This window comes from Gastrolobium bilobum, unplaced genomic scaffold (assembly GCF_033153095.1).
Source record: "Gastrolobium bilobum isolate Gb01-03AN ecotype WA unplaced genomic scaffold, APGP_CSIRO_Gbil_v1 utg12463, whole genome shotgun sequence".
In the NCBI taxonomy this organism is placed as follows: Eukaryota; Viridiplantae; Streptophyta; class Magnoliopsida; order Fabales; family Fabaceae; genus Gastrolobium; species Gastrolobium bilobum.
Genome location: NW_026898920.1, coordinates 296,056 through 322,888, shown reverse-complemented (window position 1 = coordinate 322,888; position 26,833 = coordinate 296,056). Strand labels below are relative to the sequence as shown.

At 35.6% G+C, this 26,833-nt stretch overlaps 2 protein-coding genes and 1 long non-coding RNA gene across 3 annotated transcripts; all 3 read left to right on the top strand.

Annotated features, from left to right (window-relative positions):
• The first annotated feature begins 5,510 nt into the window (after nucleotides 1-5,510).
• LOC133285552 (uncharacterized) lies at nucleotides 5,511-8,803 on the top strand. Its single transcript, XM_061482800.1, has 2 exons — nucleotides 5,511-6,180; nucleotides 8,675-8,803. The coding sequence occupies exon 1, from the start codon at nucleotides 5,551-5,553 to the stop codon at nucleotides 6,142-6,144; it is 594 nt and encodes a 197-aa protein (XP_061338784.1). The 5' UTR covers nucleotides 5,511-5,550; the 3' UTR covers nucleotides 6,145-6,180; nucleotides 8,675-8,803.
• A 5,734-nt stretch (nucleotides 8,804-14,537) lies between these two features.
• Nucleotides 14,538-15,463, top strand: LOC133285570 (protein NRT1/ PTR FAMILY 2.12-like). Its single transcript, XM_061482820.1, has 3 exons — nucleotides 14,538-14,571; nucleotides 14,870-14,984; nucleotides 15,076-15,463. The coding sequence occupies exons 1-3, from the start codon at nucleotides 14,538-14,540 to the stop codon at nucleotides 15,461-15,463; spliced, it is 537 nt and encodes a 178-aa protein (XP_061338804.1).
• Nucleotides 15,464-16,374: 911 nt separating this feature from the next.
• On the top strand, nucleotides 16,375-21,572 carry LOC133285583 (uncharacterized). The gene is made up of 6 exons (XR_009748024.1): nucleotides 16,375-16,831; nucleotides 16,932-17,140; nucleotides 17,232-18,987; nucleotides 19,088-19,305; nucleotides 20,003-20,562; nucleotides 20,654-21,572. It is a non-coding gene; the product is annotated as an uncharacterized LOC133285583 (long non-coding RNA).
• Nucleotides 21,573-26,833: the final 5,261 nt, after the last annotated feature.

Genomic DNA, 26,833 nt, shown 5'->3' with positions numbered 1-26,833 from the left:
AAATTTTAGCTTCCATGTTTTAGAACAATATCAAAGATTTGCTTTTCATTTATTCATAGTTGGTACCATCTAGAGGTTTTCGACTCAAAATCATTTCTAAGATATTTTCTGAAAAACATATAAAGCACACAATTACAAACAAATAATGCAATAAACAAACGAAGTGCGAGTAGATTCTCATGACTACTCTTGTTTATTGTTAACAATCCTTCAGTTTATCTTTACAAGGCTTACGATGGGCAAGTCACTTGTAAAAACCAAAATTGTTATTTGGGCCTTCAGTGCCATTGCCAGAGCCTCGATGGGAGAGTTAACAATTTTACCAAAGTTGAATGTAATTAACCATTGTTTAATTTCAAAATTATCCTTAGTGTCTAAGCATTGCCGACGATGGGCCGTACAATACTTTACTAAAATTTTGAAATTATTAAGATTTAATCTAGTGAAATCTGATTATCCTTATCCGATGGGGCTTCAGCGATAACCATTTCACTAATAAACCCACAAATGGAGCCCGCAGGTTTTAAAATTAATTAATTTTTAAAACCTTCACCCATTCAACATTTTTGTTTGAGAATTTTCATAAGCCCAGTCGAATTAATTGTTTAATTTCAAAATTATCTTTAATAACTTAGTATTATCGACGATGGGCCGTACAATACTTTATTAAAATTTTTGAAATTATTAAGGCCCAATAAAATCCAATCATGCTTATCTGTTGGGGCCTCACATGATTATTTTATTGATAGGCCCACAATGCGCTTGGAGATTAAATTAATTTCTTAATTTAAATCTCTTCCCATAGATATTTAAGTCCAATCTAATAAAATCCAATCATGCTTATTCGATGTGACTTCACATGATTATTTTATTAATGGTCCTATAATGCGCTTGAAGGTTAAATTAATCTCTTAATTTAAATCTCCTTCCATTCAACATAAGCAACATTTTCTAATTTCCAAGAATTATTTAATTGAGAGTATCCTTTGTTTGATTTCAAAAACTATATAAGTAAGAGCGCCGATAAACGTGCACTAAGCTTAACATAATTTTGAAAGCATTAAGGTCTTGAAATCCGGTCACTTTACGTCAGCGTGTGCTAAACAATCATGATACATGAATGTTGTATGCAGCGTGTGTTATTCCATGACCATTTCAGAAAACCCACAAATTACTCGCAAAATAAAGAATTCTCTTAGGAAATTTTCTCTAATTATTTTTCTAGATTTAAATCATCCAAATAGCTGACTTAATTATTAATCTAGATTGCAACAATCATAATAATTATCATTTATGAGGATAATTTGAAATCAAAATAATTTCCATAACGATTATTTGTCTTGATGTTAATTATCCAAAATTAATTAATTGCATTATTAATCTAGATTTTTAATAAAAATCATAATAATTATTAATTAATTTCTTAGGATGATTTAAAATCAAAATAATCTCATAATAACTATCATACTAGTCGTTGAAGACATAATAGCTATTATGCTCATGCAATCATACAAGTTATGCAACAATATGGCACCATCTATTCTATATGGCATGTTATCGCAATAAAGCATGTTATCAATCATATAATTTATACCAATCAATAAAAGCATTAAATAATAAAATCTAATTACTTTAATCCATGACATTCCTATTTTAAAGAAAATAAAAAAAAAATGTTACAACTTTGGAATTCAACTTCCGCCTAGCCCATAGTATCTGTCTCAAGCCCCTTTAGGGTTTCCATGGGCCCAAAGCCCAAAGACCCAATCCTTTGGCGAGAAACCTTAGGACGCGAAAGAGGAGCCCTAGCCGTCAGGTCTGCCGCGCCGTCACCCGAAGTCAAATCAGGCCGAAACTCCAGGGGAAGGACTGCCACATAGAGACGAGTGCACCGCCGCCGGAACCACCCAAAAAGGTGGCCGGATGCTCCCTCACTCTCCCATTCTTTGCCAGAGAGTGGCGGCCACTCTCATACGCTTGCGGAGGCGCGTTCAAGAGCGTGAAGTCTCCGATGCCAGAGATCCACCCATCGTTGCGTTCGTCTTTCCGTCCTCTTTCCAACCATATATATATCGCCCCGTTCTGAGATCGGGAAGTCCTCGAAAAGTCTCTGACAGTGCTGACTGTGCATCTTCCTCGCGATTTCTCGATCTTGAACTTTTACAAAATATTGAAAAAATACACAGAAATTCCAAAAATAAACAAAAACAGCAAGGAGGAAACCTAATCATATGAGATTAGCCTCCTTGTTACAAATCGAGAAATACACGAGAGACCCTAACCATGGATTAAAGCATTTTTACCGATTAAAATTTAAACTTTTATGAAAATGAATTATAAAATACACATGCTAGATTCATACCATAATCATAGAACCCTAGGTGCCACATTTCAAGAAGCAAAACTAATTACATGAATAGTGAAACTAGATTCACATACCAATGTACAGCCAAGGCTCTGATACCAATTGTAGGAAATCTTAGATTTATGCGGAAGCGGTTTAGGACCTAGTACATTGGTATGCTTACCGAATCATCCTTGTTTCACAATTACCTCTCGGTGCGCAGGTCTCGTGTAGAATCTTCCCTTGTAGGATTCCTCTTCACGAACAGCTCACCTCAGCGCCGCAACACGAACAACCTCCTTGAAGCTGGACTGTGGCAGATCTTCCAAACTATCTCTCGAGGAGGAAGGGGAAGTGTGTGGGCACTGATTAGATTCTGAGCTTGCCTCTTTCTCACAAAAAAGACCTCATTGGCTGATGACTTAAGAGGTACTATTTATATGGGTTCCAAGAAACGCTAGCTCATTGGGCTCTAGGTTCCTTGGACTCTTCTCATACTAATAACCCATTTGGGCTTTAGTAAAAGAGCAAACCCAACACAAACTACTTAGAAGCCAAAAGAGATTGAACAACGCCACCAACGACAACCAAGGATCATAAACTCCAGCGACAACCACAACTTCCGCCATGAAACATACATGAGCTCAACGACGACCGACGCTTTGGTCTCTTAGTCCCTCCAGCTGCAACCACATCTGCGTCGGGTTTCAAGTGGAAGAGGGTTCGGATTATCAGGTGGTGGTGTTGATGATGCTCCTGTGGAGGAGAAATTAGAAATTTGGGGTTGAGGGAATTGATTGATGCATCATTCTCTTCTTTTATTTATTATTTTGTTTTATTAAAATTTTAAAAATAAAAATTGAATCTTTATGAATAAGAGTTGTTATATTTTTTGGGTACATGAATCAGTGTTGTTTTGTGTTGTTGTTGTTGTTGAGATTGGGCAAGGGACGTATATCAACGTGTATAAGGCTGGAGACCTTCTTACTGGAAAGATTGTAGCTTTGAAGAAGGTTGAATTTGATAATTTGCAGCAAAGTGTGAAGTTCATGGCAAGATAGAAAATGAAGGAGACTATGGAAATGGCAGCTGAAGCGAAAAAAAGAAAAGAAAAGAGCATAACAGTCATTTACATTTAAAAGTTGCTTTTTATTTTAACATCCAAATAATATTTTTACTCAAAAGCACTTTTTAAATATTGCATCCAAACACAAAATAATTTTAACTTTTAAATAAAGTTCTTTTGAAAAAAATAATTTATAAAAAATCTTTTTTTTTTCAAAAGTTCATCCAAACGGCCCCTAGTGTTGTTCAAAATCAAAATCTCTATTAAGTACTCCAGCCATGTTCTGTTCTTAAAGTATGGTCCAGTTCAATTTATATGTTAATTTTACCAACCTATATCCAAATTCTGCGAAAACAACATAATTACCGACTATCATTAGTTCAGTTTGTAAGCTGGAACCAGACTTATTTAGATGTTACCAAAATTGATTGATACTTACACAATGAAGCTAGTCTCAGCCAATGGGAATCGGTTCAGTTTGTGAGGCTCAGCCACTAAGGTTCTGTTCTTACGCCCAATTTTTTTGCAAGTTATCTATAAGTATTATTATAAGTTTCACTAAAATGTGTGGCATATCATAACCTTAAAATATAATAACCTTTCTTTTAACTCCATTTTTCCACCAATATTAAACTCTTACTAAAGATGGAGTTATATTTGTAATTTAATTCCATTTTTTTAATTTTCTCGGTAATATTTCGACCTATTATACAATTTTTTTCCCCTAAAAAACTCACATTCTAACTATTTCTCTAGTAATTGTATTTCCCTGATAAATTTTTTTTTTCTTCTACCAAACCCCCTAAGGCAGTGTTTGGTTGGAGGTATCTTAGGAGATAGATAGACATTTGAGATTGGGTATCTAGTTTTACCATGTTTGGTAGAAGAGATTGCAATATTTTCCCACCCAACGTACTTGCCCAGCAATCGATATTCGCCTGTTAAATAGAACAAAATACACAGCCACACAATACCACTTGACATGTGGTATTGTGTGTTGTCCGGCTAAGTGGAACAAAAAGCAACAAATATGTTGACAAACATACCCTCATAAACTCCTACCAAATCTACTTGCAGATTTATAGCTCATCTTCAATATCCCTGCCAAATAACATAATCTTCCTCTCTCTGGTTTGAAACCCAAACCAAATCATCACTGAGCATGAAGGTTGCGTACGTGGGAGGTGAGATAAAGGGAACACAGGATTTTGATTTTCATCTGTTTTCTTTTTTTTCTCCACAAAGATGTGTTTTTACCTTATCCATGGTGTTATGATGGAATTTAACATAATGGATGTAGGTGAAAAAAGGTTCTTTAGACTTGAAATTCATATTTGTCCTTCAGAATTTTTGGTTTCAACTAATGTCTGTGAGGTTAATTTTGTTCTATTCTGCTCATCATATTATTTTTGGGTTTATTTTTCGTTATGTGTTTTCATTCACTGATTGTGCAGATAAAGAACACAATTTTATAGCAATTGCGGTGGTCAAGGTTGCCATGGATTGTGTCAATAACAGCCCAGAAAAAAGACCCGTAATAATCCATGTGCTTCGTGTTGTTGGGTACATTGTCCATATACTGTGATTGAGAACATATGTGATGCATTGAATCCATTTTAGTTGGTTTACTTTTTTTACTGTTTTGTCAAGGTTTACAATGATTTCAAGCTGCAACTATTAAAAGGGTTGTTTTGGTAATTGCAACTTATTTTTCCATCAATATTTAACCTTCAACTAAACATAAGACTTACAAAATTTTATCCAATTTTTTCGGTAAAATTTTGGCCAACCAAACAATATTTTTTTGATTTTCCTACCAAACTCACTTTCCAACTATTTTTCCATTAATTACATTTCTCTAATATTCAAAAAATTTCTTCTAATCAAATGCCCCCTAAGAGTTAAGTATGTAATGTGTTGGAATGTTGGGCTTGACACTGTGGAAGTGTGGAGTTCTGAGATTTTAACCCATTAAAAGAATTGGGCCTCTCATCAATCATAAATAGTTAATCATTAACCACGTGGCTATATCGTGGCCACCGAAAGTGGTCCCCACTAAAAACGTGTCTTTGAAGAGTTTATCATCTGCCACCCAAAATTCCCGTTTTCAAACGGATAATATAGTTAATTAGTAACACACATGGCTTCAACTCCTCTCCTCTCACCACCAACCACCGCCACACGCGCCGCCGTCAGCCACCACTCGCTGCAACCGTCATCAACTTCTCTCTTCCCCTGCTTCCCCACCAAGTCCAATCCCCACCGTCGACTCACAAAGCTACACGTGTCCTCTCCCACCAACAAGTCCACCACCCCCACCCCACCAAACACCGCCCAAAAACCCGCCGGAGAAAGCATCTTCTTCGACGGAGGAGCCCACTACGGAGACCTGGTGACGAATCTGCTCCTGGGTTTCACCCTGGTGTGGCTTCCCCTGACATTAGCGGCGGTTTCGAGGGCGTTGTACCTGAGGTACAGGTTCACGAACCTGAGGGTGACGGTGATATCGGGGCTCACGGGTCAGGACAGAAGCGACTTCTCGTACAACGTGATAAAGGACGTTCAGGTGGTTCCACGCTTCATTGGTGAGTGGGGTGATGTTGTAATCACCTTGAAGGATGGCACCAAGGTCGACCTAAGGAGTGTGCCCAGGTTCAGAGAAATCGCCAAGTATTGTCTTGACATGTCTCAGAAGCCTCTTGTTTCCAAAGAAAATGGACCAAAAGGATTCTGAGATTTATTTTTTCACAATCTTCTTTTTCTCATACAGGTATTTCTTTATTTATAAGTATGTACATTTTTTTTTTTCTTTTTGTATCAATGATAATTGAATGTGATCTGGTTGTGAAGTTTTGGATTCTTTGCAATTTGCAAATTGCAAGTGATACACTCTAGTTCATGGGATATTATTATTAAGCATGTTATGCATAGCTCCCAAATTGATTTAATCCTAAGTATGTTAGGCGCAATAAATATTTAGATATTAAGTTTTATGATTTCGTATATAGGGTGAGGGAGATGTAACCATTTTGATCCGTAAAGCAATAGTCAACAACAGATATAAAGTTCTTTGTGTTTGTGTATGAGGTGAAGAGAGAAGCTATCCTTATTTTTTATATGCATAGCAAGACTATACAGTCTCAATTGGGTAAATGAATTTAGAAGAGAGAGTTATTCTTGTGATACCAATACGGGTTAACTTAGCCACCATGAAACAAAGCTGCATATCCAGGTCTCGATCTCGAGATCGCTACTTATTAAATTTTTAACACAATTATATATTCAGAACTCGAATTCGACACTACTGGTTAAATTGATATAACACCAGACTCGCTTTATGGATTGAAGTTCAAATCATTCTGATACTTCCAAAGTTCAAAAGATATATACTATCCGTACGTGTGATTGTGAAAGAGCTTCAGTAGTTTTAAGTTTTAACCACCATTTCTGCAAGAAAATTTTGCGGAATATTAATTGAGTTAATCTTAAGTTTTTAGAGGAACAAACTTGTTGGAGACGTACATAAATCCTAATTTCCATCTTCCTTGCAAAAATTCAAATGGTGGACTGGAAAGTGGTCACACTCCATAGAAGGAACCTTTTAATGACCCAATGAATAATGTGAAAAGAAGTAAAGTGATCATCACAACACATTTAAGCCAATTCTTCTACTACTTTTCTCTTATCTCTCATCAACATTAACCCATTTTGCACACTCCCAACCGCATTGAGTCTGAAAGTCACTATTCACATATAGGGTCTGATCTGAGATATCTTTTTGACGAGTTTGGGAGGCTTTAAGCATCTAAAGACATAGTGAATTCAACAGCAAAAACGGAAGATGTTTGCAGTGAAGATGTTATGAGTGGGCTCACTAATGAAGAGGAAGAAATCAAGCGTACGGAGATATGGACCTGGACTAGAATTTATTAGACCATCAGCCAAGCCCACTTAATAGATGGTCTAGGAGGAACAGGGTTAAACCAAAATGGATGACGGATTTCCAAGTGTAACAGATAGGGTTCTTGGAGTGTGACTAAGAAGGTTGTTATACCTGATATGTAATAGGTGTTAGGGGTGTTCATCAACCAATCAAACCGATTCAAATCGCGGTGACCGAACCAAAAAATCGATAATCGAAAACTGAAAAAAAAATCAAAATTTTTAATTGGATTGCATCGATTTTCGAATTGGTTGGTGAAAATCGATCCAATTCAAAGCGATCTAATATATTAATTTTTCTCTACCTACTTGGGTCTTTTCCCAATCATAGCCCAAAAATTTCTAAACTCAAGATCCATTAATCCATCAACTAAACCTAAGAAAAAATCTAGTCACATCTCATCAACAAAATTTCATCTGTGTAGGGTTTCATATCTCATTGCCAAAAAAAAAAAGTATATTATCGTTTACTCATGCTTTTGTATTTCATTTTTTTTTTACAAAGCCAATATATATAAAAGATGTTATTTGCACAAAAATTATGAAACAAATTTTAGGATTTTAAAAAAAATCGAAAACCGATCTAATCCAAACCGAAAAAAATTGGATTGGATCGGATGGGTTTTGAAAAATAATCCAAACTGAATGGATGATTACATGATTAAACCGAAGAGATTGGATCGGATGATTTTTGCTTCCAAAATCGATCCAATCCAAACCGCGAACACTTCTAATAGGTGTGGGTTGTTAGATTCTGTTATGTGTGTGAGTGTTGTTTTACGTGTAATGGTTGTGTGAGCACAATTCTGTTATAGAGGTGCTAGTATGGTTATATAGGAAGACTGGAATTTGCATTTGATTTTAACAAAGTATTTTGTATAACCATTTTGGTTAAGGAGGAATTCTCCCCTCGAAGTGAGATACATCTTTTTTATAAATTGGTGTTTTCATTGCCGACCTCACCCTCCATGACGACTCCTTCCATCAATGCCACTCACCAGCAATCACTTCAATCTATTTTTGCGGAGATGAAATTTGGTTTTGCAATGATGAACACCACATGCGAGACCATTTCGTGCTTGCTCCGAAAATTGATCCATGAGTAGCATGAAGCAAAATCAGTTATCAAAATTCATGAGGCTTTTCACAAGTATTCGTTGAAGCTAACTATTCACCGATCCGAAGTGATAGACCAAAATGAGGTGCTTCGGACAGAGGTGGAACAACCTATTGATGAATCACTGAACAATCGAGAGATGTTTCATGAATTTTTGCGAATGCATCTCCTTTGAATCAAGTTGCTTGTGTTGATGTTGATGCAGATCCAGATATCGAAGCCTCACTGCTCTATGCGGCAGCGCTGCCTTCTTTGACCTCTCTAGTCATTGATGATGTCATCAAGAAGCCCGCATACGGAGAAGCTATCCCTCTACCAGAAACAATGGCGTTACGTAAATCAGGTGACTTCACATTCGTTAATTTTCCATTTGCTTTTCTCTTTTGGGTGGGGTTTGACACTGACCCCCCACTGGCCCTCCGTGGCTCGACAATGATCCTCCGGGGTTTGACGTTGCTCCCATGGGTGCACAGACTCATGCACAAGCACTAGTAATTGGTGCATTTTTTCTTGTGTCGACTGTGAACAATGCCAAGATCAATATTGATATGAATATCTGTGGGTTTTTGCATATTGTGTGCATGATGTTCGATGAAAGGCGTGAACAACAACCTTTGGTTCATGCCAGCTGGTATACAATCTCCTTTGTTAACGTTGGTCCACAGTCATCTGCCATAGTTCATAAAATTTCTCAAATTGCTAATGTTGTCCAAGTTCCTCTTATTTCACTGCCACTGATCCAACCCTGTCCTCCCTCCAGTTTCCTTTCTTTTTTACGGACTACACAATGTCACTCACATGAAATGACTGCAATGGCTGAACTAATTGAATTTAATGGATGGAAAAAGGTCATTTCTGTATTCTTAGATGATGATTATGGAAGAAATGGAATATCTGCTTTGGGTGATGAACTTGAAAAAAGGAGATTGAAAATGGGTCACAAGTGGGCTCACTAATGAAGAGGAAGAAACCAAGTGGCTGGAGATATGGACCTAGACTAGAACTTATTGGATCTTCAGCCAAGCCCAAATAATAGATGGTCTAGGAAAAACAGGGTTAAACCAAAATGGATTAGGGATTTCCAAGTGTAACAAATAGGGGTGCTTGGAGTGTGACTAAGAAGGTTGTTATAGCTGATATGTAATAGGTGTGGGTTGTTAGATTCTGTTTTGTGTGTGTGTGAGTGTTGCTTTACGTGTGATGGTTGTGTGAGCACAATTCTATTATAGGGGGTGCTAGTGTGGTTATATAGGAAGACTATAATTTGCATTTGATTTTAACAAAGAAGTATTTTCTAGAATCATTTTGGTTAAGGAGAAATTTTTTCCCTCGAAGAGGGATAGCTCTTTCTTATCAAAAGAAACCAAAGGGAAGATCTACAAGCCTTGGATGTGCTTGGTCATGTGTATAAATTTGACATGGTGTCTACAACCTTCAAGGCCCTGGCCTGTTTAGCTATTCTTCTAAGTTCCTTAAATTTCCTCAACTTTGTCCTCATTCCATGAATTGAATATCAACAATTGTTCATCTTTTTTCTTGATTTGATTTCGTTTAAGATGAAGATCAATACTGGGAAATAGGTTACCGAATTTTTTCTAAGTCATTTATGGCATTGAACTACTTACCCTTGTGATTGGTAGATGAAAGAAAAACACGTTTAATAATTAGCTTTTATTTCCTTAATTAATGCCAATCTTATAATAAATGTGTAATTATGTAATGTAACAAATGGTAGCTGCGTATATATAAGATCTTATTAAATACAACTAGGATGGAAGGTCAATAACTCTTGATCGTTTGGCAAAAAAATGTAAATCGCATGTCATTGGCAAAAGTACCATACCAACTCTAGCGGCATACCTCACAGCAATAATAAATAGTAATTGTACCAGCATTTAAAAAATAATAATTTATCATTGAAATAGATAAGTATAAATATACAATCCACAAAAAGCATTATAGCTATCCACATGTGTGAAAAAAAGAATTTGAAAGGTAGTAATATAGGCATAGAGCATATTAAATTAATATACTTAATGAGTAATAATATTTGCACATATATTTTTTTTTATATTAGTTGCATATCACTTTTATTTTAGAATAATAGAATAAAAAACCATAAATTGTCATATATTTTACTTTCAATTTTTTTTTTCAAACAAGTAAAAGGTTATGCTCATTTGTTAACTTTCCCAATTATTTTGGAATGGATATGATTGTTCATTGGGATTAAAATAGTTTAAGTTCATGTAGTTTGATCCAGACCTGATGGGTTAGACTGATATAGGATATAGTTTCAAGCCTGCCCTTGCTCAGCCCAATAAGAGAATAAAACTGATTGGGGGTATAAGGCCCCACTTTGACACAACAAAAACAGAAACAGAGAGGAAAAATAATTATATTAACCTTTAAATTTTAATAAATTAGAATTATGATATACTTTGAATTGAATCAAAACTGAATATATTATTATTTATACACTTTAAAGACAATTTCATGTTCAAATAGTTATTTTTACAAAAAAAATATATTTTAAAATAAAGTGATGTGGCCCAGTATTAATTATTTTTTAAGTTATACAAAATTTTATAAAAATATGTTTCATAAACATTTTCAATCCGAATCAATGTTATAAAAACTGGACCGACCCGGCCAGGTCGACCTGGAAACTGGTGAACCGGTCATGTAATCGGTCCGGTTTTCATATTGGACCGGCCATGTTACAGAACCGGTGTAACCCGGTGCGACCCGGCCGGTTTTCGTAAAAACCGGTGACCCGGCCCGGTCTAAAAAAAAAAACTAATTTATTTTCATAAATTAATGTCATTTTTTTTTTTTACTCTCAAACACAAATGATTTGTTTTCTTTTGAAATATTTGAGTGATTTGTAGCTTATTAACTTACATAGATTATGTACATGCAATACTAATATTATCTTGATTATGCAATATACAGGGAATCTCGACTTGATTTATAATTAGAGATGTCGTTTACTGAACCTGAAACACTAGTATAACAAATATTATATGTTTGATTGATCTTTTGTTGGATAATATTGTGTAATTTATTATTTTCATATTAAATATTTGAAATTAGTATATTTTTTTGCAAGTATTTAAGTATATATATAGTTTTTTTAATACAAATTATAGATTTACATATACTTACCGGGTCATGCGGTTGAACCAGTGACCCAATGATCCAATACCTTGACCGGGTCAATAACCAAGCCGAGTTTAATAACAATGTTCCTTACTACTATTTCACAATTAACCAAACATCAACTCAAAAACTTACACAAATATTTCCAGGACAAATTTTGGTCAACCAAACATCAACTCGGAAACTTACCCAAATATTCTGAGGACAAATTTTGGTCAACCAAACATCAACTCAAAAACTTACCCAAATATTCGCAGGACAAATTTTGACCAACCAAACACATTTTTGTAACTTATCCGGGAAAAAATATTTCCCACCACATTCCAGCAAAATTATTTTTCCGGTGAAATTTTTTTTTCTCCTATTCCAAACACCTCCTAAGGGAATCACCTCTACTCCCAAACGCCAAAAACCAGTAAAAATCTCATCACTGTTCTGGTTCTTCTTCTACTCATAAGTTCTTCTTCTTTCTCCCTTTGAGCTTCTAATTATCACAGTTACCTATTAGTAGTAGAGTTGTTGTTATTAGTTTTAGTTTGTATATAAGTCTATGTGTATGCCTCTTTCAACTTAACGAAGCTATTATTCAAATTTTAAATTTCTCTCGATTTCTAGATATGGAACTTGTTTACTTTGTGCAAGTTTCGTATCTAGAATTGCAATTAGTTAATGCATTGATTTGTGAGTATAGGAAGGGCATGATTTTATTTGGCAATGTGGGCTATACAAATATAAAAGTTTGCTAATACATGCGTCTTTAAGGGCAATATCTTCAGTTATTGTGCTTGCTCTATTGTAAAAGTTTGTATAATAACTGAAGATATTGCCCTTAAAGACACATGTATTAGCAAACTTTTATATTTAGGTTTATATTTTGATTAATGCAAGAAACATTAGTCCAATAGATTAATTGTCTTCATGTCATTGCTGACTTCAATTCATTCTCCTTAGGGCCCACTTCTCAATTGCTACCTGAACACTTATTAGTCTGGCAACTATAATCTGAAGGAGCCTAATTCAAGCATACAAAGGATACTTCAGATAAAAATATGAAATCAGCATATGTTAAAAGTGTTCAAGGATCATTACACAAATATTCGCAGGACAAATTTTGGTCAACCAAACATCAACTCAGAAACTTACCTAAATATTCGCAGGACAAATTTTGGTCAACCAAACATCAACTTAGAAACTTACCCAAATATTCACAGGACAAACAACCAAGCACATTTTTGTAACTTAACCGGGAAAAATATTTCCCACCACATTCCGGCAAAAATATTTTCCCGGTGAAATTTTTTTTCTCCTATTGCAAACACCCCCAAAACATTTTATTCCTTGTCTATGCGCCCCACGGGACCCGCCCAATCTTCTTTACATTATGCCAAACAATAGAAAGAGAAGTGTCTTGCAGAGGGCCAATAATAAATGTTCTTTTTCCCTTAGGGAACGTTTGGTACCCAGATTCTTTTGGTTTTCCTTGGAAAGGTGTGTAGGGAGAATTTCATGTCCACGTTTGGTAGCAATAAAAGCTACACTTTTCCGGGTAACACTTTTGCCTGTATTTTTTAGTTAACGTGTAAACTCTGGTACAGACACATTGTAAATTACTCCATCGATAAGTTGGTATATTTTTTTGCTCGGAAAGAAAAAAGTAGCGAAATAATCTGGACGAAATTAACCCGAATTTTTTGTGTACTATCTGTAAAGTTGGAGTTATTTTTGAAAATTAATCATACATTCCTTACTACTATTTCACAATCAACCAAACATCAATTCAGAAACTTACCTAAATATTCCCAGGACAAATTTTGGTCAACCAAACATCAACTCAGAAACTTACCCAAATATTTGCAGGACAAATTTTGACCAACCAAGCACATTTTTGTAACTTATATCCGGGAAAAATATTTCCCACCACATTCCGGCGAAATTATTTTCCCGGTGAAATTTTTTTTCTCTTATTCCAAACACCCCCAAAACATTTTACTCCTTGTCTACATGCCCCATGGGACCCGCCCAATCTTCCTTTCGTTATGCCAACAAATAAAAAGAGAAGTGTCTTGCAGAGGGCCAATAATAGATGTTCCTTATCCCTTAGGGAACGTTTGGTACCCAGTTTTTTTTGTTTTTCTTGGAAAGCTGTGTAGGGAGAATTTGATATCCAAGTTTGGTAGCAATAAAAGCTACACTTTTCCGGGTAACACTTTTGCATGTTTTTTTAGTTAACGTGTAAACTCTGGTACGGACACATTGTAAATTACTCCTTCGATAAGTAGGTATATTTTCTTGCTCGGGAAGTAAAAAAGAAGCGAAATAATTTGGACGAAATTAACCCGACTTTTTTGTGTACTATCTGTAAAGTTGGGGTTATTTTTATAAATTAATCCTACATTCCTTACTACTATTTCACAATCAACCAAACATCAACTCAGAAACTTAGACAAATATTCACAGGATAAATTTTGGTCAACCAAACATCAATTCAGAAATTTACCCAAATATTTGCAGGACAAATTTTGGTCAACCAAACATCAACTCAGAAACTTACCCATATATTCGCAGGACAAATTTTGGCCAACCCATCACATTTTTGTATCTTATCCGGGAAAAATATTTCCCACCACATTCCGGCAAAATTATTTTCCCGGTGAATTTTTTTTTCTCCTATTCCAAACACCCCCTTAGGGAATCACCTCTACTCCCAAACACCAAAAACCAGTAAAAACCTCATCAAAAATTAATTGTCTTCAAGTCATTGCTGACTTCAATTCGTGCTCCTTAGGGCCCACTTCTCAATTGCTACCTGAACACTTATTAGTTTGGCAGCTATAATCCGAAGGAGCCTAGTTCAAGCATACAAAGGATACTTCAGATAAAAATAATGGAGGTGGAGAATAGGAGAAATGAGACAAGATATTTGTGGTCGTACTGTTACTGGTATTGGAATTCAAGAAAGACAACTAGAGAAGATGGTTTGGATTCCTTAAATGCAACGATAATGGAGAGAAAGCCCGGATGGAAGGCTATTGCTTTCATATTAGGTCCCTGTCCTAACACAAAAATGTGCATATGTATATAGTATTTATTGATATATAATTTTTTATCAAGTTGAATTAACTAAGCTGGTCTTATGATTTATAGGAAATGAAACCATTGAGAGAATTTCAACATACGGCATGACAGCAAATATCAAGTTGAATTAACCAAGCCCGGTTTGCACAAGTGTTTGTTGCAGCTTACAAGAAACGTCACCTTAAAAACCCAGCAGCAAATGAAGAGGAAGTTGTTTACTATGATCCCCCACTAAGAGATGATAAAGCAGTCAAGATACCTTTAACCAAACAACTTAGGTAATGTTCCTCAATCTCACTTGTGTTTTTTAATTTTTACTCCTCAACTAATTAAGGACAAACTTTTTTGGTAACTTTGGTTTTTGCACAGATTTCTAAACAAAGATGCTCTGATACAAGTGAATGAAGTTAATGCAGAAGGTTTGGTCACAAATCCGTGGAGGCTTTGCAGCATTCAGCAAGTTGAAGAAGTCAAATGTTTAATTAAAATGATACCAATATGGGCTTCTGGTATCTTGTGTTTGATACCAATGGCACAAACAAGAACCTTTCCTATAGCACAGGCCATGAAAATGGACCGACACCTTGGACCACACTTTGAAATTCTCGCTGCATCATTCCTTGTAGTGGCCTTAATTAGCATTGGTATATGGCTCCCCTGTTATGACCTCTTTGTGCAAAGAGCTCTGGCAAAAGTCACAAAACAAGATGAAGGGTTGACAAGCCTTAGAAATATAGTAATTGGCAACATCTTCTGAATTCTTACAGTGGTAAGTGGTGGTTTGGTGGAGTGGCGAAGAAGGAGTGTGGCTATCTCACAAAGAATACTTCAGATAAAAATATGAAATCAGCAGATGTTGAAAGTGTTCAGGGATCCTTACACAAATATTCCCAGGAAAAATTTTGGTCAACCAAACATTAACTCAGAAACTTACCCAAATATTCGCAAGACAAATTTTGACCAACCAAGCACATTTTTGTAACTTATATTTGGGAAAAAATATTTCCCACCACATTCCGTCGAAATTATTTTCCTGGTGAAATTTTTTTTCTCCTATTCCAAACACCCCCAAAACATTTTATTTCTTGTCTACGCGCCCCACGGGACCCGCCCAATCTTCCTTTCGTTATGCCAACAAATAGAAAGAGAAGTGTCTTGCAGAGGGCCAATAATAGATGTTCCTTTTCCCTTAGGGAACGTTTGGTACCCAGATTCTTTTTGTTTCCTTGGAAAGCTGTGTAGGGAGAATTTTTATATCCAAGTTTGGTAGCAATAAAAGCTACACTTTTGCATAATTTTTTAGTTAACGTGTAAGCTCTGGTACGGACACATTGTAAATTACTCCTTCGATAAGCAGGTATATTTTCTTGCTCGGGAAGTAAAAAAGTAGCGAAATGATCTGGACGAAATTAACCCGACCTTTTTGTGTACTATCTGTAAAGTTGGGGTTATTTTTATAAATTAATCCTACATTCCTTACTACTATTTCACAATCAACCAAACATCAACTCAGAAACTTAGACGAATATTCACAGGATAAATTTTGGTCAACCAAACATCAACTCAGAAATTTACCCAAATATTTGCAGGACAAATTTTGGTCAACCAAACATCAACTCAGAAACTTACCCAAATATTCGCAGGACAAATTTTGGCCAACCCATAACATTTTTGTAACTTATCCAAAAAAAAAAATATTTCCCACCACATTCTGGCAAAATTATTTTCCCGGTGAAAATTTTTTTCTCCTATTCCAAACACCCCCTAAGGGATTCACCTCTACTCCCAAACACCAAAAACCAGTAAAAACCTCATTAAAGATTAATTGTCTTCATGTCATTGCTGACTTCAATTCATGCTCCTTAGGGCCCACTTCTCAATTGCTACCTGAACACTTATTAGTTTGGCATCTATAATCCGAAGGAGCCTAGTTCAAGCATACAAAGGATACTTCAGATAAAAATAATGGAGGTGGAGAATAGGAGAAATGAGACAAGATATTTGTGGTCGTACTGTTACTGGTATTGGAATTCAAGAAAGACAACTAGAGAAGATGGTTTGGATTCCTTAAATGCAACGATAATGGAGAGAAAGCCCGGATGGAAGGCTATTGCTTTCATATTAGGTCCCTGTCCTAACACAAAAATGTGCATATGTATATAGTATTTATTGATATATAATTTTTTATCAAGTTGAATTAACTAAGCTGGTCTTATGATTTATAGGAAATGAAACCATTGAGAGAATTTCAACATACGGCATGACAGCAAATATCAAGTTGAATTAACCAAGCCCGGTTTGCACAAGTGTTTGTTGCAGCTTACAAGAAACGTCACCTTAAAAACCCAGCAGCAAATGAAGAGGAAGTTGTTTACTATGATCCCCCACTAAGAGATGATAAAGCAGTCAAGATACCTTTAACCAAACAATTTAGGTAATGTTCCTCAATCTCACTTGTGTTTTTTAATTTTTACTCCTCATCTAATTAAGGACAAACTTTTTTGGTAACTTTGGTTTTTGCACAGATTTCTAAACAAAGATGCTCTGATACAAGAGAATGAAGTTAATGCAGAAGGTTTGGTCACAAATCCGTGGAGGCTTTGCAGCATTCAGCAAGTTGAAGAAGTCAAATGTTTAATTAGAATGATACCAATATGGGCTTCTGGTATCTTGTGTTTGATACCAATGGCACAAACAAGAACCTTTCCTATAACACAGGCCATGAAAATGGACCGACACCTTGGACCACACTTTGAAATTCTCGCTGCATCATTCCTTGTAGTGGCCTTAATTAGCTTTGGTATATGGCTCCCCTGTTATGACCTCTTTGTGCAAAGAGCTCTGGCAAAAGTCACAAAACAAGATGAAGGGTTGACAAGCCTTAGAAATATAGTAATTGGCAACATCTTCTTAATTCTTACAGTGGTAAGTGGTGGTTTGGTGGAGTGGCGAAGAAGGAGTGTGGCTATCTCACAAAGAATACTTCAGATAAAAATATGAAATCAGCAGATGTTGAAAGTGTTCAGGGATCCTTACACAAATATTCCCAGGAAAAATTTTGGTCAACCAAACATTAACTCAGAAACTTACCTAAATATTCGCAAGACAAATTTTGACCAACCAAGCACATTTTTGTAACTTATATCCGGGGAAAAATATTTCCCACCACATTCCGGCAAAATTATTTTTCCGGTGAAATTTTTTTTCTCCTATTCCAAACACCCCCCAAAACATTTCATTCCTTGTCTACGCGCCCCACGGGACCCGCCCAATCTTCCTTTCGTTATGCCAACAAATAGAAAGAGAAGTGTCTTGCAGAGGGCCAATAATAGATGTTCCTTTTCCCTTAGGGAACGTTTGGTACCCAGATTCTTTTTGTTTTCCTTGGAAAGCTGTGTAGGGAGAATTTGATATCCAAGTTTGGTAGCAATAAAAGCTACACTTTTGCATAATTTTTTAGTTAACGTGTAAGCTCTGGTACGGACACATTGTAAATTACTCCTTCGATAAGCAGGTATATTTTCTTGCTCGGGAAGTAAAAAAGTAGCGAAATGATCTGGACGAAATTAACCCGACCTTTTTGTGTACTATCTGTAAAGTTGGGGTTATTTTTATAAATTAATCCTACATTCCTTACTACTATTTCACAATCAACCAAACATCAACTCAGAAACTTAGACGAATATTCACAGGATAAATTTTGGTCAACCAAACATCAACTCAGAAATTTACCCAAATATTTGAAGGACAAATTTTGGTCAACCAAACATCAACTCAGAAACTTACCCAAATATTCGCAGGACAAATTTTGGCCAACCCATCACATTTTTGTAACTTATCCAAAAAAAAAAATATTTCCCACCACATTCTGGCAAAATTATTTTCCCGGTGAAATTTTTTTTCTCCTATTCCAAACACCCCCTAAGGGATTCACCTCTACTCCCAAACACCAAAAACCAGTAAAAACCTCATTAAAGATTAATTGTCTTCATGTCATTGCTGACTTCAATTCATGCTCCTTAGGGCCCACTTCTCAATTGCTACCTGAACACTTATTAGTTTGGCATCTATAATCCGAAGGAGCCTAGTTCAAGCATACAAAGGATACTTCAGATAAAAATAATGGAGGTGGAGAATAGGAGAAATGAGACAAGATATTTGTGGTCGTACTGTTGCTGGTATGGAATTGAAGAAAGTCAACTAGAGAAGATGGTTTGGATTCCTTAAATGCAAGGACAATGGAGAGAAAGCCTGGATGGAAGGCTATTGCTTTCATATTAGGTCCCTGTCCTAACACAAAAATGTGAATATGTATATAATATTTATTGATATATAATTTTTTATCAAGTTGAGTTAACTAAGTCGGTCTTATGATTTATAGGATATGAAACCATTGAGAGAATTGCAACATACAGCATGACAACAAATTTCATGTTGTATTTGTTGAAAGTGTTCAATTTGAGTCACGTTGGTGCTGCAACTGTTATCAGCATATGGTCTGGAGCGAGCAATTTCATATCAATTATTGGTGCTTCTCTTGCTGACGCCTATTTAGGAAAATTCAAAATCATTGCTATGGCATCATTTGGAACACTTGTGGTATGCTCTACTCTATTATATTTAACAGTACAATCGCTCATTGATTTGTCAATTTTAATTTGAAGGACTTAATTGTTAGCGTCAATTTAACCAACCAAAGTTTCTTAATTCCCTTGGAGATATTTTTCTTCTTTGTTAAATATTTGAAACATTATAATAAATCAAATCGGGGCATCATCTTCCATCACTAACATCTCATATTAGTTGTGAGTACCCTCTATGCTATTTTTTTCCATATAAATAGGCAAATATTAGGGTCAGCATTGAAGTGCCAGTAAAGTTAGTACAGTTGTTCTTGTAACAAAATGTCAAAAGTTTGAAAATTAGTCTCTTTGAAGAAAAAAAAAAAAAAAAAAGCGAAAGTAAAGTTCAGTATAATTGACTCTCACCTTTACCCCTAACAAAAACATTTGGCTCCACCATCAAGTATTTATTTTTATGTCTTTGTGTGCGTAAAATGAACATATCTGATGTATAACCTTGTTGGTTTAACGCAATATAGCATAAATAAGAAGGTTTTAGTTGACATAGTAGGAAAATAAAATAAAATAAGGAAATAACTAATACTTAGGTTATGAAATCACAGCAGAGCTAAGTGATATCATAAGGGAAAACTGAATTTAACCATAATTGTTACTGCAATCTTGATTATATGCAATGGTGTGCGTCAATTAATCATTTGCTGGTGATTAATTAGGGAATGGTGATATTAACACTGACAGCATGGCTGCCACAATTTCATCCTCCAAGTTGCTCTTCTCTGCACCAAGCATATGTTCCCCCAAATACTAATCAGCTGGCCATCTTAATTTTGGTAATGTCTTTGCTGGGTATAGGCACAGGTGGAATTAGAGCATGTAGTATTCCCTTTGCCATTGATCAATTTGACACAACTTCCTCTGATGGAAGCAAATGAGTCAACAGATTCTTAAATGGGTACTACACCACACAGACATTGGTCATGTTGATCAATAATACTTTAATATTTTACATCCAAAACAAAAACTGGGTCATGGGTTTTGGGATACTAGTCCTTATCATGTTGTGTGCAATAATCACATTTTTTGCCAGAACAAGAACTTATTTTTACCTTCCAGCAGAAGCGAGCATATTTTCTGGTATTGCACAAGTGTTTGTTGCAGCTTACAAGATGCGTCACCTTAAAAACCCAGCAGCAAATGAAGAGGAAGTTGTTTACTATGATCCTCCACTAAGAGATGATAAAGCAGTCAAGATACCTTTAACCAAACAACTTAGGTAATGTTCCTCAATCTCACTTGTGTTTTTTAATTTTTACTCCTCATCTAATTAAGGACAAACTTTTTTGGTAATTTTGTTTTTTGCACAGATTTCTAAACAAAGATGCTCTGATACAAGAGAATGAAGTTAATGCAGAAGGTTTGGTCACAAATCCATGAAGGCTTTGCAGCATTCAACAAGTTGAAGAAGTCAAATGTTTAATCAAAATGATACCAATATGGGCTTCTGGTATCTTGTGTTTGATACCAATGGCACAAGCAGGAACCTTTCCTATAGCACAGGCCATGAAAATGGACCGACACCTTGGACCACACTTTGAAATTCCTGCTGCATCATTCGTTGTAGTGGCTTTAATTAGCATTGGTATATGGCTCCCCTGTTATGACCTCTTTGTGCAAAGAGCTCAGGCAAAAGTCACAAAACAAGATGAAGGGTTGACAAGCCTTTGAAATATAATAATTGGCAACATCTTCTCAATTCTTACAATGGTAAGTGGTGGTTTGGTGGAATGGCGAAGAAGGAGTGTGGCTATCTCACAAAGGATACTTCAGATAAAAATATGAAATCAGCAGATGTTGAAAGTGTTCAAGGATCCTTACAGAAAATATTCCCAGGACAAATTTTGGTCAACAAAAACATCAACTCAGAAACTTACGCAAATATTTGCAGGACAAATTTTGACCAACCAAACACATTTTTGTAACTTATATCCGGGAAAAAAATTTCCCACCACATTCCGGCGAAATTATTTTCCCAGTGAATTTTTTTTTTCTTATTCCAAACACCCCCAAAACATTTTATTCCTTGTCTATACGCCTCACGGGACCCGCCCAATCTTCCTTTCGTTATGCCAACAAATAGAAAGAGAAGTGTCTTGCAGAGGGACAATAATAGATGTTCCTTATCCCTTAGGGAACGTTTGGTACCCAGATTCTTTTTGTTTTCCTTGGAAAGCTCTGTAGGGAGAATTTGATATCCAAGTTTGGTAGCAATAAAAGCGACACTTTTCCGGGTAACACTTTTGCATGTTTTTTTAGTTAACGTGTAAACTCTGGTACGGGCACATTGTAAATTACTCTTTCGATAAGTTGGTATATTTTCTTGCTCGGGAAGTAAAAAAGTAGGGAAATAATCTGGACGAAATTAACCCGACTTTTTTGTGTACTATCTGTAAAGTTGGGGTTATTTTTGTAAATTAATCCTACATTCCTTACTACTATTTCACAATCAACCAAACATCAACTCAGAAACTTAGACAAATATTCACAGGACAAATTTTGGTCAACCAAACATCAACTCAGAAACTTACCCAAATATTTGCAGGACAAATTTTGGTCAACCAAACATCAACTCAGAAACTTACCCAAATATTCGCAGGACAAATTTTGGCCAACCAAACACATTTTTGTAACTTATCCGGGAAAAAATATTTCCCACCACATTCCGGCAAAATTATTTTCTCGATGAAATTTTTTTTCTCCTATTGCAAACATCCCCCTAAGGGAATCACCTTTACTCCCAAACACCAAAAACCAGTAAAAACATCATGAAAGATTAATTGTCTTCATGTCATTGCTGACTTCAATTCATGCTCCTTAGGGCCCACTTCTCAATTGCAACCTGAACACTTATTAGTTTGGCATCTATAATCCAAAGGAGCCTAGTTCAAGCATACAAAGGATACTTCAGATAAAAATAATGGAGGTGGAGAATAGGAGAAATGAGACAAGATATTTGTGGTCGTACTGTTGCTGGTATTGGAATTCAAGAAAGTCAACTAGAGAAGATGGTTTGGATTCCTTAAATGCAAGGACAATGGAGAGAAAGCCCGGATGGAAGGCTATTGCTTTCATATTAGGTCCCTGTCCTAACACAAAAATGTGCATATGTATATAATATTTATTGATATATAATTTTTTATCAAGTTGAATTAACTAAGCCGGTCTTATGATTTATAGGAAATGAAACCATTGAGAGAATTGCAACATACAACATGACAACAAATTTCATGTTGTATTTGTTGAAAGTGTTCAATTTGAGTCACGTTGGTGCTGCAACTGTTATCAGCATATGGTCTGGAGCGAGCAATTTCATATCAATTATTGGTGCTTCTCTTGCTGACGCCTATTTAGGAAAATTCAAAATCATTGTTATGGCATCATTTGGAACTCTTGTGGTATGCTCTACTCTATTATATTTAACAGTACAATCGCTCATTGATTTGTCAATTTTAATTTGAAGGGCTTAATTGTTAGCGTCAATTTAACCAACCAAAGTTTCTTAATTCCCTTGGAGATATTTTTCTTCTTTGTTAAATATTTGAAACATTATAATAAATTGACAAATTAAAAACGATTAAAAAATATGGTTAGCTTATGAGGGCACAATCAAACCGGGGCATCATCCTCCATCACTAACATCTCATATTAGTTGTGAGTACCATCTATGCTATTTTTTCCATATAAATAGACAAATATTAGGGTCAGCATTGAAGTACCAGTAAAGTTAGTACAGTTGTTCTTGTAACAAAATGTCAGAAGTTTGAAAATTAGTCTATTTGTAGAAAATAAAAAATAGAGCGAAAGTAAAGTTCAGTATAATTGACTCTCACCTTTACCCCTAACAAAAACATTTGGCTCCACCATTAAGGATATATTTTTATGTCTTTGTGTGCGTAAAATGGACATATCTGATGTATAACCTTGTTGGTTTAACGCAATATAGCATAAATAAGAAGTTTTTAGTTGACATAGTAGGAAAATAAAATAAAATAAGGAAATAACTAATACTTAGGTTATGAAATCACAGCAGAGCTAAGTGATATCATAAGAGAAAACTGAATTTAACGATAATTGTTACAGCAATCTTGATTATATGCAATGGTGTGCGTCAATTAATCATTTGCTGGTGATTAATTAGGGAATGGTGATATTAACACTGACAGCATGGGTGCCACAATTTCATCCTCCAAGTTGCTCTTCTCGGCACCAAGCATGTGTTCCCCCAAATACTAATCAGCTGGCCATCTTAATTTTGGTATTGTCTTTGCTGGGTATAGGCACAGGTGGAATTAGAGCATGTAGTATTCCCTTTGCCATTGATCAATTTGACACAACTTCCTCTGATGGAAGGAAAGGAGTCAACAGATTCTTAAATTGGTACTACACCACACAGACACTGGTCATGCTGATCAATAATACTATAATATTTTACATCCAAAACAAAAACTGGGTCATGGGTTTTGGGATACTAGCCCTTATCATGTTGTGTGCAATAATCACATTTTTTGCCAGAACAAGAACTTATTTTTACCTTCAAGCAGAAGGGAGCATATTTTCTAGTATTGCACAAGTGTTTGTTGCAGCTTACAAGAAGCGTCACCTTAAAAACCCAGCAGCAAATGAAGAGGAAGTTGTTTACTATGATCCCCCACTAAGAGATGATAAAGCAGTCAAGATACCTTTAACCAAACAACTTAGGTAATGTTCCTCAACCTCACTTGTGTTTTTTAATTTTTACTCCTCATCTAATTAAGGACAAACTTTTTTGGTAACTTTGATTTTTGCACAGATTTCTAAACAAAGATGCTCTGATACAAGAGAATGAAGTTAATGCAGAAGGTTTGGTCACAAATCCATGGAGGCTTTGCAGCATTCAACAAGTTGAAGAAGTCAAATGTTTAATTAAAATGATACCAATATGGGCTTCTGGTATCTTGTGTTTGATACCAATGGCACAAGCAGGAACCTTTGTTATAGCACAGGCCATGAAAATGGACCGACACCATGGACAACACTTTGAAATTCTCGCTGCATCATTCGTTGTAGTGGCCTTAATTAGCATTGGTATATGGCTCCCCTGTTATGACCTCTTTGTGCAAAGAGCTCTGGCAAAAGTCACAAAACAAGATGAAGGGTTGACAAGCCTTCGAAATATAGTAATTGGTAACATCTTCTCAATTCTTACAGTGGTATGTGGTGGTTTGGTGGAGTGGCGAAGAAGGAGTGTGGCTATCTCACAAAGGCTACTTCAGATAAAAATATGAAATCAGCAGATGTTGAAAGTGTTCAGGGATCCTTACACAAATATTCCCAGGACAAATTTTGGTCAACCAAACATCAACTCAGAAACTTACCCAAATATTCGCAGGACAAATTTTGACCAACCAAAAACATTTTTGTAACTTATATCCGGGAAAAAATATTTCCCACCACATTTCGGCGAAATTTTTTTCCCTGTGAAATTTTTTTCTCCTATTCCAAACACCCCCCAAGACATTTTATTCCTTGTCTACGCGCCCCACGGGACCCGCCCAATCTTCCTTTCGGTTTTCCAACAAATAAAAAGAAAAGTGTCTTGCAGAGGGCCAATAATAGATGTTCCTTTTCCCTTAGGGAACGTTTGGTACCCAAATTCTTTTTGTTTTCCTTGGAAAACTGTGTAGGGAAAATTTGATATCCAAGTTTGGTAGCAATAAAAGCTACACTTTTTCGGGTAACACTTTCGCATGTTTTTTTAAGTTAACGTGTAAACTCTGGTACGTACACATTGTAAATTACTCCATCGATAAGTTGGTATATTTTCTTGCTCGGGAAGTAAAAAAGTAGCGAAATAATATGGACGAAATTAACCCGACTTTTTTTGTGTACTATCTGTAAAGTTGGGGTTATTTTTGTAAATTAATCCTACATTCCTTACTACAATTTCACAATCAACCAAACATCAACTCAGAAACTTAGACAAATATTCACACTACAAATTTTGGTCAACCAAACATCAACTCAGAAACTTATCCAAATATTTGCAGGACAAATTTTGGTCAACCAAACACAACTCAGAAACTCACCCAAATATTCGCAGGACAATTTTTGGCCAACCAAACACATTTTTGTAACTTATCCGGAAAAAAATATTTCCCACCATATTCTGGCAAAATTATTTTCCCGGTGAAATTTATTTTTCTCCTATTCCAAACACCCCCTAATGGAATCACCTCTACTCCAAAACAACAAAAACCAGTAAAAACCTCATCAAAGATTAATTGTCTTCATGTCATTGCTGACTTCAATTCATGCTCCTTAGGGCCCACTTCTCAATTGCTACCTGAACACTTATTAGTTTGGCAACTATAATCCGAAGGAGCCTAGTTCAAGCATACAAAGGATACTTCAGATAAAAATAATGAAGGTGGAGAATAAAAGAAATGAGACAAGATATTTGTGGTTGTACTGTTGCTGGTATTGGAATTCAAGAAAGTCAACTAGAGAAGATGGTTTAGATTCCTTAAATGCAAGGACAATAGAGAGAAAGCCCGGATGGAAGGCTATTGCTTTCATATTAGGTCCCTGTCCTAACACGAAAATGTGCGTATGTATATAATATTTATTGATATATAATTTTTTATCAAGTTGAATTAACTAAGCCGGTCTTATGATTTATAGGAAATGAAACCATTGACAGAATTGCAACATACGACATGACAACAAATTTCATGTTGTATTTGTTGACAGTGTTCAATTTGAGTCACGTTGGTGCTGCAACTGTTATCAGCATATGGTCTGGAGCGAGCAATTTCATATCAATTATTGGTGCTTCTCTTGCTGACGCCTATTTAGGAAAATTCAAAATCATTGTTATGGCATCATTTGGAACTCTCGTGGTATGCTCTGCTCTATTATATTTAACAGTACAATCGCTCATTGATTTGTCAATTTTAATTTGAAGGGCTTAATTGTTAGCGTCAATTTAACCAACCAAAGTTTCTTAATTCCCTTGGAGATATTTTTCTTCTTTGTTAAATATTTGAAACATTATAATAAATTGACAAATTAAAAACGATTAAAAAATATGGTTAGCTTATGAGGGCACAATCAAACCGGGGCATCATCCTCCATCACTAACATCTCATATTAGTTGTGAGTACCATCTATGCTATTTTTTCCATATAAATAGACAAATATTAGGGTCAGCATTGAAGTACCAGTAAAGTTAGTACAGTTGTTCTTGTAACAAAATGTCAGAAGTTTGAAAATTAGTCTCTTTGTAGAAAATAAAAAATAGAGTGAAAGTAAAGTTCAGTATAATTGACTCTAACCTTTACCCCTAATAAAAACATTTGGCTCCACCATTAAGGATATATTTTTATGTCTTTTTGTGCGTAAAATGGACATATCTGATGACAAGCCTTCGAAATATAGTAATTGGTAACATCTTCTCAATTCTTACAGTGGTATGTGGTGGTTTGGTGGTGTGGCGAAGAAGTAGTGTG